Consider the following 14,465-nt stretch of genomic DNA (forward strand, 5'->3'; position numbering starts at 1 on the left):
GCTCCTATAAAAGAATGGTTGCAAAGAGGTGTTAACTACCACGATTGCTGTACACTTGCACACTACTACTCAGTCCTCTGAAGATGTAAAAATGATCGCTCTACAAATAGCACACTATTTACAAATGAGAAAGCTTTATTCTTTCCATTACTCTTAAAATGTGAGTGAAATGAATTTTGGCTTTTGAAACCAAAAAAAAGCAAAGACTGTTGTTAAAAAATTAAAATAAAAAATACCCAGTAGAGAGCGCACCCTAGAGTTGTTTTCTGGCTGTTGTCTTGCTGGGATCTTGCACACACTAATACTATCCTGCTCCCATCAGGTATGTACTATCTCACAGAGAGAACAAACGTAGGCTTTAATTGTAAAACTCATATAATGAGCACTTATTCCAGATAAAAGCCCAGATAGTTTCTCAGATTTCTATCTCACAAATTTGTCATGCTGTTATTAGTGAAACAACCAGGAGAACTATCCCAAGAGGGCTGACAGAATTATATACCAACTAGCAAGAGCACATGGGTCAGACAGCTGTGTCAATGCCCACCTTCCTTGCCATACTGCTAATGGATCCCACAGAGGTTAACTCACACATGTCCCTTGTATGGGATTACGGATTTCCCTGACAGCTGGAAATCTTGAGGGGACAGCAGCTTGTGTGCATTTCAGAGTCTACAGCTAGGGAGTTCTACCTGGCTATTGCATATGGTAGTAACTCCAGACATGGGAGCCTGTACTCACTCAGGTACACCATCGGTCTGCTTAAAGACTAAGGCGGCACCTCCAGAGTGCAGTACGTGGGCCATTTTGGGGAGCAGCGACACCTTCCCCACCTTCCCCTCACACAGCGGGATCCACCGATGCCACTGCACTGGTCGGGTCACAGCAGCGCTGTGCAGGGAAGGACAGACAGGGTTTTCCTGGGTGATTCACCATAGTGCACAGAACAGAGAATAGGTTGAAAGTGTATGCAACATTTTATTGAAAAAATACGAATGTTCTGTACATAAAGTACAACTCAGTGGGCTTGATAAATTCTCCAGAGACTTATTGGTTAACATAGGTCTTCTTTTCTTCGTTTTCCTCTAAGGGCATAAAGCATACAATGAAGCAGCAGGTCCCCTGTACTTGTGCAAGTGCAATCCCATCGCTGTGCGTGCAGCATAGCACCTGGCTCTACAGACGGGACTCCAACATGCTCAATGTACTTTGATGGATGGTCTGCAAGAAATTTAAAGCATGGAAATACTGCACAGGACTGGTCCTTCAATCCACTGATGATTCAAAATTTATTGTGAGATCTCTGTTACCCTAAACAGTCTGCACCTGCGTATCCAACATTTCTGACAAATAAATACAAAAATAAATAGGGATCTGGCCTCACGGAACCTCAAGTCTCAGAAGCAACACAATTTGTAGCAAGCTACATACATAATTTTAACTATATCAACATAATTTATTTAAATCTCTATCAATAAATGTATTAAAAGTATAAATTCTTACCCAATACTGAAAGTTTAGTTCTGGAAATAAACCCAGAAAAACAAAGCTTTTCCAGTCCTCTCTTACAATTTAGTGTGCTCTTAGAAAATGCTTTATAGCTGAACTTCAGCAGAAACTAGCTGCTATATAATGTAATTCTACCCCCCAAACCTAATATAAAAAGCTTTTAAAATCTTTTTACAGTAACTGGCTTTCATGTCCTAACTTTACGTACAGTTACTAAAAATACTGCACAGAGCAGTGCTGACTAAAAATAGGTTTAGTGTTAAACTACATGCACAAATGCTGGAGTACCAAAGCAGAAACTGAATAATGTGGCAACTTCACAATTAACTTATGTTGCTAATTGGATGGTGTAACAATACTGCAATCCCAAAAGATATGTATGTTGCAAATGGAAAGACAATGAATAGGACTGGATGAGGAGAAAGTTAGGCAAAAAACCTTTTTTTTTTTCTTCTCCATTTAAAACTGGAATGTCCGTTATCGCCAAGAAGGTAAATGCAGATCAGCATTAGAAGCTTGTACTAAGTCAGGAGTAAATTGTGATGACTTCTCGGCCGCCTCCTCTAACAAGTAATACTCTCTCCAGACCCTCAGTCAAGACTTCAAGAAACTCCATGTCTGTTTCAATACAGTCAAGGACAAATGAAGTATCAAAACCAAAATACACAATGATTATTAGGTTTACCTGGCAAAGTTTTGGTAGCAGGCAGGCTGCAGGGGCATCCTCTGTGAGACGAGGCCGGTGGCTGCCCCCATGTTGGACAGAGCCAGTTTCAGCTGGCTTCGAAATGAACCTGCCCATCCTCACCCATAACCTCAAGTTTAAAATCTCTCCTGGGCTGTAGCAGCTGTGGTTGAAACCCCCTTATGCGAAGAGGAATGTTTTTATCCTTTCTTTGGCCAGCGCGCTATTGTGAAACAGCCATTACTACTATCTAGATTTAGGAGGGAACAGTCATTTGGTCTGTCATTTGTGAAATACATTTTTTGGCACGGGGCAGTGAAAGGCTGGCTAATTTAATGGCACAACCAAGGCTGAAGAGCAGCTGTGGACAGAACTGCAGTGCCAGCCAGCTCACCAGATCAGAGCCCTCAGCTCTGGCCTTGCTTAGAGGCAATGGTGCAGGGATCCCTTTAAGTGCCCAATTACTGTAGGTTTGAATTTTTAATTGCACTTGGAGCTAAAGCTCCCACATTCCGATGAGCAAGCTATGCCTGAGATACACCCTCTCCTTCAGGACTTCCTCTTCACTTGCGTTCAGACATTGCCCTGCACAGAGCGCTGGCTGCTCTCAGTGCCTTCTTAAACATCTGCTACATCCACTATTGAGAATTAAATTTAATGACATTTCATAAATAAATAAATTACATCAAGTACGAATTTAGACAAGACTGATTTCAAACCTACAAGGCTTCCAGAGCAACCAGTGGCAATTTTTACTTTAAGTAAACTTTAACCTTTTAACTATAAACTTTACTTTAAGCAAACTTTAAACTTTTACTTTAAGCAAGTACTACATAACAGCCACAAGCCCGTACCCCTCCACTCACCGGACATCGTCACATATTACAGTCTGACAGCATTTGTGGCAAAACGAATTCAAAAGCACAGATTAAAGGAAGATCTATGTGGACCAGGCCTTGCCTGAAAGGATACAGTTTTCATCACCATCAGTATTCTTTGGAGGACCAGGCATGTTGAGGAGAACAAGTCTGGCATCATGGGATCTATTTACAATAACTTCATTTAGCTTCACTGCTGTGTGCATTCTTCGGACATTAGACTGGTTCCTGTAGAAGAAGCACATTCAGACTTACTGTTAGAAACGTGCCTCTGAAAACTGAATGATTAAAAAGGCCCTTAAAACCAAAACCTAAATCACTTAAATACCCTGTTAAACGTCAACTCAACACACAGTAAAATTTTTCAAACTTAATGATGAAGATACAAAAGAGATTTCACAGAGTTCTTCAGGTACTGCTAGTCCATTGGTTTTAAGATCCCTGGAGTCAAGTCTCCAGTTTACGAAGTTACATTGCTCTTCAAGAAGCATGTTTTATAAAGATGATTCACAGTCTTGCATAAGAAGATAAAAACACATTTGCACAAAGGGAACACGCTCTTCGACCGTGGACGCTTGTGACTACAGAGCCTTCCCTCCTGGCAGCCCTCTCCAGATCCCCTCGCTCCTGTAGCAGCACACACCACACACCTCTCCACACTCAGTACCGGAAAACTCTTTCTCAGAAACCCGTTGGAACTCAGTAGGAGACTGGCACCATCGCGCTCAGCCCACACTTCCCATGAGTGGCCTTGTCTTGTTGTGTTGAACAGCAGTTGACATCTCCAGAGAAAGCCTGGTTTCCTACAGATTCGTAGGCTGGAACGCACCCTACGAAGGGCTGGATGCCCACCTGCTTATGGGGCTTGTCTGGTGTATGATAAGGATTTTAACCTTTCCTTCAGTCAGACGCTTATCAGCCTCTCTGCCTGGCTATTTACAGGAAACAACTATGACCCAAGTCTCTTTAAAATCTCAATCATGCTTTCAAATTCGAGTAGCCACGTGGTTTCAAAGTTATAGGAGGGAAGGGAATAGATGCAGCTGCTTCTTAAGAGTCCAGGCTAAGAGAGGTAACAGGATTAATTATTCAGAATATATCATCACAAAATAACACCAATTCATGCAGGAGCAGAACTGCAGAGTATCCTTCAGGGATTTTGAGCGAGGGAATGTTTCCTTCCTACAGGAAATCAAACGTTATTTTGGTAACGTAAAAGGAAAACCGATATAGAAATAGACTTGTAAAAGGGAGAATATATTTGCGGCTTTGAGGATTTCCACTTGGTTTTTTTCTTCATTTTAATATATTTTTTAAAAAGTATTAGTAGAAATGAATCAAATAGGAATCCATAGTTTTGTTAATTCGGCTTTAGGTATTATGAGTGAAAGTCTTGAGTAACCTTACTGCTCTTCTAAATATTTAGGTTGGCAAAGAAATGTTTTATACAGACAGAAAATAGAAGATGCAATGTTAAGAATAATGTTTATTATACTAACAGCACAATTTACCCACTTTGAGTTACCTCTCTGTTATTTCATGTTCTTATTTAACTTAGAGCAAGGACAGCCTCTGTCTTCACCACGTCAGCTTCAGAAAGCCAGGGACAACAATGAGGCCGGATTATGTTTACGGGAAGTGAGGAAGAAACCAGCACCAGAAACAATATACTGTTATTAACTATGTAGAGTTTTGGAAAAGTAATTGAAAACTAAAGGTTTGGTATTCTCTAAAGTGACATTTAAAACTGGCATCTCCCCAGCGATTTGAAGGTGTAGGCTATAAGAAAGGGTTTGTTTAGTCCCCAGAAACTGACCAGAAATAACATCATAGCAGTGTTGTGGAACGAGAGCTTCTCTGAATGAGTAATGTTTCCCACTTCTTGTGTCATACTCTGCTTAAGAAAACAGGTTCAGACCTGTAATTGTTTTCTATCCTGACTTAGTTCTTGTCAAGACAACTCTCATAGTTTCTTATGTGCTATTTATAACGATACTTGGCTTAAGTGGCTGATCCTGCTCCCTTTAAAAACATTGCTAAGACTGCTCAATTTTAACTCCTTTTCTTTTCTTCCATAATTACATATAGTTTTCCTGCTTTTAGTTGAGAAAATGAAGTCTTCCCTCTCAACCATCTTAATGTACTTCTAAGTTAAACAACAAACTTACAAGTTTTCCCACTCTCTGAAAGCATGGAAGAGGAAAAAGTACAGGTAGTTAACACCAAATTCAGCAGAATTTCTACAGTATATAAACTATGTATGATTCATCCTAAACTAGACTGGAATTCTCACTGATTTATTAGGAAGAAAAATCCAGAACTTTGCCATGTATGCAAAGCTGACTGAGTGAATGCTTGGTGTAAGATGTGGTACACCAGAGAGGTCACAGGAGATTCATGTGTTTTTATACAAAGTCACAAATAGAGCTTTACTTCTAGCTATTCAAGGGGCACACACGTGGTTATACTAAGGCTGTTGTTACACGTCGGTGCTCCTTCAACAGCAAGTCTGTCTTGAAGGGTTTTATCACACACTATTCAGTCATTCATCACCATCTCCACAGCTGCTTCCTTGCTGTGTTTAATATCCACGCGACATATTAGATAGTGAAATTATCAGTCTTTTTTTTAAATTCTGATTAGATCAGTGAAATTATCAATCTGGTTTTTAATTGTGTGTTTTGTTGAGGTATTTGGGAGACAGGAGGAAAGTTATAATAGGATTTAACAGGTCCGATTTAGAATTTGACTATCCCAGGTAAAATACTGAGGGATATGTGTCACATTTCATTGGTTAGAGATTTCTCAGGAGGCTAACTGCTGTCTTTTCAGTAGTCAGGTCTCAATGTTCATTGCGCAAGCCTAAACCAAGGATTAGGAGACAAAAGATAATAAAAGCACTTTAGAGTGCTTTGATTTAACACATTTAGAGTTTCAGGAGGTGCAAATTGTTGACTCTGACAAAACTCACGGCTTAATGCTGATGAGATCTCTAAAGCTTCCCACAGCACTGCCTCGGTTCCGCTTCTCAGCATCACATTTCTCTTTTGTCCAGGTCATCTGGATGTTCTCAGGAACAGGGTCCCCCTCATCTTCTTCATCCGAGTAGAGGCTCTCCAGACGTGCTACTGAATGTCTGTCCTTTACCAGCTGAGCCTAGAGGGCACATGAATGACAAGGTGAACTCAGAGACTTTATTTTACATTCTCTGATTCTGTTTAAGCAACAGAAGACTTTTTGTTCCATTGTATCCTTTATTTCGTACAGTCAATTTAGCATTTAGGACAACTCTGATACCAGGCATCTGCCCTAGCCAATAATCTTACATACCAAACTGACTTTAAACAGTTTTGATGGGTGTAAGCTGTGCAGAATTTGGACTAACAGAGGCCTGTATCTACACAAGAAAAAAAAAGACAGTCTAGCTCATACCATGACATGGTCTGAAACAACAGAGAAGTCTGACTCAAAATTGACAAAAAAACATTGGACAATCACACGCAAAAAAATGAGATCATCTGCACCTTTCATAGCTACATGACCTAACAGTCCAAACTGGAATGGAATCTTCAGTAGGAAAACAGGATATACTATGAATTGAGACTAACCCCGGACGTCCCATATAAAGCAAAAACAAGTTCAAGAAAGGGTTGAGACTTACATCCTCAAGTCATACAGTATCGTTTACATTGCAAAGAGCAACACACAAATTGCTTCTACAGCATATATACTGCCATCGTTTTCCCCCCCAAAGCAAATAATTTCTAGCACAGTTTTGCAAGTACAGCCAGGCTATTCGATGACTACATGCAATTTTGGGAAACAAAAAAGCTACACAAAAGTATTTCCTTACATGTTTAGAACACAGGAGTTAAGTTTAAGCAGCAGCTATATAAAACACTACTAGGAAGGCACTTTGTGTCATCCACCTCAGCAGCCCATAGCAAGTCAACCACAAATGACATACCTCCCTTTCCCTCTCTGTTTTTGTCAGCCTCATTTGCCTCAGCATCTGAGATCTCTGCTCCATCATAAGAGTTCTCTCATAAGTATATGCTGAGATATCACTATTGTGCTGCAGAAATAAGAAAAAACAATATTGTGCTTGTAATCAAGTCATAACTAAATACCACCATTTGCATCATAAAATGAAAAACAGGCTCAAATCCCTTACCATTTCTACCACTTCTACCTCTGCCTCTATTCGGAGCTGATAGAGGAAAGTAGCCAAGTCCTTCTTCATCTGGATGCTGTTATCATCCATCTGAGCTACAGTAAAAATTCTCATTTTGCATTTTCTCCAAACCTGGTGAGGGAATGCAAACTCTCAGTATTTGAATGAATAACATTTTGTTCTACAAAACAGAAACTTATCAATATATCCATTCTTGTTTATCAATACAGGCTTCGCTACCAGACCTTGTGTCTTTAAACTAACGCACGCAGAACTAGTTGGGTGAGAAACTATCTTTGTCTAGCTCCTTACTTTGTGCTGTTTGAGAAGAAAAGGAAGCAACATCAACATGCCTCCATCATGCACAATCCACCACACATCAATGTTGCCTTCATTGTAACGCTCATGGTTGCTGGGGTAGAAAGACACATTTTTGGGAACCAGCAGAGCCAGATGGGCTGCAGTTGTGCAGCGAACAGTACCTGCCCAAGAGGGGAAGAACAGACAGTTAATTCCAATTCTGTGAGAGTGATCTATGGTTTTAAGAAAAAATAAAATAAAAAAGTTACTCACTGAGCAAGTGTCAGCAAACCATAAAAGTCATCACTTATATAAAGCATATGCAGGAAGGCTTGCATAGACAGGTGGGACCAAATGACAAAGCTAGGATAAAGCCGACTTACAGGAACTCAAGCCCTTTTTCATGTTTGAAATAAAAGCAGGAATCTTCAAAGGTAAGTATCAGGAGGAAGCATCTGCTTTGTTCTAATCTGACTGTGTTACTGGACCACAGGGGAAGGAGAGGGATGTAGGCAAGGAGAGCTCCAGTAGTGAAGAGAGATGGATAGGTTAGGACAGGTGAAAAGACAGAGATTATCTAGGAAATAAATTATAGTTTGCCATAAAAATAGTATCTCTCAAGTCTGTAATTTTTTAAGCGTTCATTAGACAGATTAATTTTATCCGTCAGATTAATCTTTGAAGATCTTTCATAGGTCTTTTATCTACAAGAAGTGGTATTTCAAACATAGAGCAGTTTTGCGACAAACTATCTACTTCACAATCAATACTAGAAAAAAAGAGACTAAAAACCAAAACCAATTGCACAAGGATTCTGTTAAAATCCCCTGTGTGTACCATATGTGTAATGAACATCTCTGTTCACAATATTTGATCACGCAGAACCTTTAAAGCTCACCTATAAATGTCTTCCATGACCTTGGATCTTCACTTTGTCGCCAGCCATATGGCCATCCCAAAACCACAGTATTATGTTTCATGCCACCTAGGCCACAGGACTGGATCAAGTGGGCAATTCCTTCTCGAACTTTATTGGCTACAACTACTTGACAAAATCCTTTCACCTTCTCAATGTCCATCATATTCTTAATAGTCTGCAAGACAGACAAGGAAAAACCTCACAACCGAAAGGAACTCTTGGTATTTCTCTATCATGTGATTACAATGTAAATTGCTGGTACACTTGTCCACAGGTAAAACACATTTCAAAGCAAAGTTCTGCTCATCCACTTTCCTTAATAAAACAGAGAAACTACCCACTAACTGTGTATAATTCTTGTTTAAAACGGACATAGTTCCCTTCCAAACGTAATTATTTCTAAGAGATTAAGATAAGAGTTATTTGACTTGTGCTATAATCTCTTATTCATAGTCGCAGTTAGTGATTGTTTGTGTTACTATCTCACTTTCCATTTTCTAATCCTAAAACACTCACCTTTTTAAACCCAAGGTTAATTATCTTCATTTGGATTTCCAGTTTCCGATTTCTATGTAACATGCTGTGTTATTATATTCAATTTACAAATATAAGCACCCCAGATCATCAAGACTACCATACCCCTTATTTGTTTAAATAGTAAACAAACTGGGTCAACACGTAAGCCTATAAATTAGTTTTCCTGTATAAAAAGCCTCTGGGGAAGAAAACAGTGATGTGCTGGTACTATACAGATGCAAACAGGGCTATGAATGTCATGTTGACACAGTGAGGAAGATAAAATGTTTTATTAACAAAAACTTTCAGGACCTGCCTTCAAAGCTTTTTGTAATAAATTTATCACCACACTGAAATTTGCTAAGTTTGTAATAATTGACAGTTATTGAAATGTTTCCTGGTATGTTCAGAAAACTAAATAGTCCTCTTCCCTCTATTAATCAGCATACATAAACTTCCATAGTAATTATTTCTGAGAAATGAAGACAGTTTTATGCAGTAAGGCTGTTTACACAAGTTGCAAGCATTCATCTTATTATACTCCCAAAGCCACAACTGGCAGGTGAAATGTTTGCAAGCCCTTTACTGAAGGGCTGTAGCCCTGTATTTCACAGAAGCCTTACTGATATGCTTTTTTCCATATACGATTATGAAACTTGTAAGTTATCTGCCCACTCACCCCTTTTTACTTTAGGAATTAGTTGAAGACACTGACCTGTTCAGCAGCCTGGGCTTCTCCATAAGTTTCCAAGAAATTCCCCTGGATCACTGATCCTATGATAGTCAAACCTTTGCCAGCTTTCAGCTGGGATGCAAATGTTAACAATCTAGGGTATTTCACATGCAAATCTTCATCAAGTTTCAGAAGCACCAGCAACTGAGGTCTGGAGAAAATAAAAAAAAGGGAATGTATTTTTTACTAATGCTTTAATGAAAATACTTCTAAAGCTGCCTCTCTCATCACTTTAATTGTACTTGAATATAATCACTTTCTGTATCTCACATGTTAGAGGGGTTTTAATTATTTTTTTTTTCCTCTTGATTCAAAGCAGATTTGAAGCACTGAGGGAATTCTTCTGCTGTATCGTTTTGACAGTCCTAATACCCGTTGATGTACTTAGCTGAAGAGGCTTGCATTAGCATTACTGTGATATTTACATGGTTGATTTTCAGGGCTGTTTTAAGTATAATTAGAGCGCACGCTGTGTTCATACTGTAAGGCTGGCCTTCCAGATCTATCTGGATACTCGTGCCAAACAGTTGGGAAACATGAATACTTTCACGTAAACACAGATCCCACCTCCTTTCTATTCCTTAAGGTATTGCTACACATCAGTTAAGTTATTTTGTCTCTTAAGCTATGGTTGAGCAAGTATAAAAAGATCTATAAAAGTCTCCTCTTCTTTGGTAGATTCCTAGTCCTCTTATTGAGAGCCCAAGAGTTGTGCAACGCATAACAGAGAGCAGGGGTCCTTCCCACTGAAACTGTCTTCAACACACAAAGCCAAAGGGAGAAATGTTGGCCACTGTTCTGGTTTTTAATCCTACAACGATAGCAGTGATTTCTTTGTGCCTCCAGTGCAAATTACCATGGACCTAGGGACCTCTGTACTCAGAGATTTCCACAGGTTCTCCAAGTTCCACTTCTGAATTCACCGATTCAGGGGTCAATTAAAGATCCAAAGGATAAAAAAGGTCTGCGCGCACACAGTCTCAACACTTCTTTTCTTTTTTTAATATTCTGGGCATTTAGATTCATTCACACGGACCAAAAGCATCTTGTTTGGAGTCCAGTTTAATTCCTTAAGTGCAAGAAGAAAATCATGACGGTGCATTTTATTAGTCTAAAGCGAGTACCTCCAGTTCTTTGTGTGTGGAGGGCCCTCCTCCAGTCTGAGTAAGGCATATCTTGCTGCGCTGAGTGAAAGACCTCGGATACCATCACCCCATTCCTTCTCCGCACTGTGAAGAACACATAATGTAGCCAACATATGGTTTCATGATCATTTAACTGCACACTTTATAGTCATGCTATAGAGAAATCATTATCTTATAATGAGTTTAATAATGTGATATATAGCATGCATCACATGTATATTTATCATTTGTAGATGTATGTATGTGATACTTACCACGTATCACATGAGAGAAATGCAACTGTTTCAGTCACATGTATACCACAACACCACCATTCTGGTTTTCATTTGTAATCAACACTCCACTACAGAGAATGCTTCCCAAGCATGAACAAATATCAGGCATTTCAATACCCAATTATAGTTAAAACTAAGTTACAAAGCCATAGTACAGCTGATTCCATCAGATATGACCAAGCCCAGGCAACCTAACCTGCAGATTCAGCTTTCCCAGGCCTGTCCTAGACAGTCCTTTTGGAGTAAGGTGGCTGCCTTCACGTGTTCTGGCCTGAAGTAATTACGCGTGATAGAAAGAAGGACAGATCCCAACCAGGGTTTCTACTTCTTGTGACTCTCAAGTTCCAGGAAAAAGCTTTAGAGCCTTAACAACAAAGCACTTCATGGTCTGTTTAGCACTGATACAGTAACACAATTCAAAAAATGCAGCAATAAGGGAAGTGCTCTAAGTCACAACTCGGGACAGTTCCTTCTCCAAATCTGAAGGCTAGAGATAATTCATAGAAACTAGACCCAATCTCCAGTTCATAGAAACTAGACCCAATCTCCTTCCTACCCTTGTCTATCCAGTTAATACTTACCCTTGGTACTCAATGTACTTGTAAATCATGCCCGCAATAAGCATAGCTACCAAAGCGTAATACCAAGATGAAATGAACATCAGTGCAAGGCAAATGCTCATGCCTAGAAATGAGAGGGCCCTGAAAAAAAAAGCAAAGGTATTAGTGAGTAGTGGGGTAGAAAAGCTTAAAAACAAGTCAATTATTCTCTTTTTTTCTTTAGATTGTCTATTCTCAACCAGCAGTGAAAGTAAAGCTTCCAATGAATCTCTCCACTCCTCAACAGTTTTAGTATCCTGTTGTTGGAATGAAACTCTGATGCCATTAAATATCTGGGTTTGGTCCACTATGAATATTACATCAATGTACTCTTGTCTAGAGTTGATATCCAGAGAAATAAAAGATGACCACAGCCCTCATGAAGAGGATTCTTCTAAAACCCCCGCTCTATGGGACAGACAAGGCGTTGAGCGTGCTGCCTCTTGCTTACCAGTGATAGTATTTAAATCGGGGCCGCCAGTTTGGAGTTCGAAGAAGTGTTTGTACTGCACATGCTAGATTAACAAAGAGGTAGCACATCAGGAAAAACCTGCAGAAACAAAAAAGCTTTTAGCACACACCTTTTAGATTCTGGCACATACTATAACCGCACGAATGGTTTACAGTCATGTCCTGGTTTGAGGCAGAACAGAACAGTAAAATTACTGAAAAGAAAATTGGTTCTCTTCTACCTCAAACCAGGACAAGTCAAAATACCGCTGCCCTGTCACGTGTGCCTATCCTTCTAATTTTTATTAGCCTGAACTATAAGTATAAAGTAGATAGAACATTTTTTAATTGGATCAAGTTAGATCTATCCACAACATCAACACTATCTTTGTTCTGTGATAGAAATAACGTTTTCCCAAACGAAATAACAATATACTAAAAACATGTTTATTCACAGAATACTCCAGACCAGGAACAAATAGATTTATATGTAGAACCTGAAGTCAGAATATTCATAGAAATAACAAAAGTGGAACTCAGGCTCCAGTAATTTACATTACCGATTTAAGATATGGTTCTGAAAGACAATCAATTAGCAAAATTCAAGAGTATTTATCTCTTCTCTGCCACTCCCCCCCCTCAAAATAGCACCACCCTGTTTCTTACATTGAGAGAATTGGAGCCACCATGTCAAGCGAAGCAATAAGGATTCCCAGCTCAGCAATTAATGCTGTTAATAGAAGAGCCCATGTTGGTTCACCATTTGCTTTTCCATGACCAAAAATCTGAAGAAATAGAAACATTAAGCACATCTTCCAAGTATTTCATAAGGTTATAATGAAAAAAATTTTACATTTTAAAAAACAACAGTAAATTTCCACTGAATTAGATGTTAGACTTCATAAAATTACCATATATGTCTATTCAAACTCCTTTAAAAATATTCCTAGTTTTTAACAAAAGAAAACAAAGCATTAAAATGAAAATATTGACCTTCACTTCAATGCTGGGCAAACTAGGGAAAATAAATCTGATTTCAAGCATAAACTCAAATAGCTGGTTAGTTACTATGTACAGAATGCCCCCCCCCCTTTTTTTTTTTTTTTTTTTAAAAAATATGTACTTACCCAGAGGAAAGGAATGATGTTGTCCTTTGCTATGGCTTGCAGCAGCCGGGGGGCTCCAGTAAGGCTCTGTAAACCTGCTCCGCAGGTAGAGAAGAAGGATCCTATCACTATGACCCAGGGCGAGGGCCAGGAAAGGGTGCCCACCACTAAGTTCTTGTTCACTGCATCGCCGAACCTGCAGAGAGGAACATTCCTGTTCAGAGTAGTGTCTTGACACTCACGGTTAGTGTTCTCAGTCTGTTTTAAGATGTCATTTAAATATTAAATATTTTATGTTATTTTCTTGATTAGGAAATACAGGAAGTAATAAACAATCTGAGTTACTTTTGATGCACAGATAAGAAGTGTCTGCAGCCTGATTTCAATAATTCAAAAGCTTTCTTTTTATTATATATTATAAAATTCTTATGTTATTAGCATAACATTTTTTGTACTTTCACCTAGGAAGATGCAGTTCTTAACACAAAAAATAAGATTAATGTCTAACACAATCCAGTATCAGACATCCCTACAGAAGACTCTGGGGGTTTTTTGTTTGTTGGTTGGTTTGGTTTGTTGGGTTGATTCTTTTCCCCAGACAATAACATTTAATTCCCTGCCTGCCTACTGGAAAGAGTCCATCAACATGAGGGAATTTTTCAGAAAAAGCACTTGTAGTTCTAGAACTGGGAATGCTGTTACTGGGTTTACAGACAGAAATGTTTGATAACTAATAGTCCGAGGGCAGAGATAATCAAACACCAAACTTTGTCCATTATGGACGTTTGACTGGGTTTCTATGTAAGAAAATAATCACAAATGCTATGAGGAAATACCGCTTCCTATGAATACCACTATGAGCAATCCAATATATACAGATATAGATGTGTGTTATCTTCCTGTCTTACAAATTTCTTCAACATAGGTCAGGGAATGTACATTTTACTGACTCAGGGGACTGTGATCAGCCGCAAGAAAGATTACAGCAGCTTTGCAAGCTATTTGCTAACATACCGTAAGCTGAAATCATTTCAGCTACTTGGCACACACTACTGATGTCATCAGTGCTTTTACAAAAATCAGCAGTAGTACCTCAGATAGCAAGGATGCCAGAAAGCAGTGCGCAAAGAGTAATTTTGCCAACCTCAGTAATTAAAAAAAAGAAAAGAGCCTACA

At 39.1% G+C, this 14,465-nt stretch overlaps 1 protein-coding gene across 12 annotated transcripts in view; it reads right to left on the reverse strand.

The window, feature by feature from the left end:
* Positions 1-954: 954 nt before the first annotated feature.
* The window catches only part of SLC12A4 (solute carrier family 12 member 4), a 51,069-nt gene continuing 37,558 nt past the window's right edge, over positions 955-14,465 (reverse strand). For 10 of the 12 annotated variants that reach the window (XM_074583161.1, XM_074583171.1, XM_074583167.1 and 7 more), the window contains 13 exons: positions 13,311-13,485; positions 12,850-12,968; positions 12,185-12,283; positions 11,716-11,835; positions 10,839-10,943; positions 9,697-9,865; positions 8,445-8,640; positions 7,559-7,728; positions 7,247-7,378; positions 7,040-7,147; positions 6,044-6,228; positions 3,167-3,300; positions 955-2,127 (listed from right to left, as the gene is read on the reverse strand). In XM_074583161.1, coding sequence (XP_074439262.1) covers positions 2,036-2,127; positions 3,167-3,300; positions 6,044-6,228; positions 7,040-7,147; positions 7,247-7,378; positions 7,559-7,728; positions 8,445-8,640; positions 9,697-9,865; positions 10,839-10,943; positions 11,716-11,835; positions 12,185-12,283; positions 12,850-12,968; positions 13,311-13,485 — 1,804 coding nt within the window. In that variant the 3' untranslated portion in view covers positions 955-2,035. The remainder of the gene's footprint in view (positions 2,128-3,166; positions 3,301-6,043; positions 6,229-7,039; positions 7,148-7,246; positions 7,379-7,558; positions 7,729-8,444; positions 8,641-9,696; positions 9,866-10,838; positions 10,944-11,715; positions 11,836-12,184; positions 12,284-12,849; positions 12,969-13,310; positions 13,486-14,465) is intronic. The other 2 variants (XR_012586529.1, XR_012586530.1) reach the window with 1 other exon arrangement.

This window comes from Larus michahellis, chromosome 4 (genome assembly GCF_964199755.1).
Source record: "Larus michahellis chromosome 4, bLarMic1.1, whole genome shotgun sequence".
Classification (NCBI taxonomy): Eukaryota; Metazoa; Chordata; class Aves; order Charadriiformes; family Laridae; genus Larus; species Larus michahellis.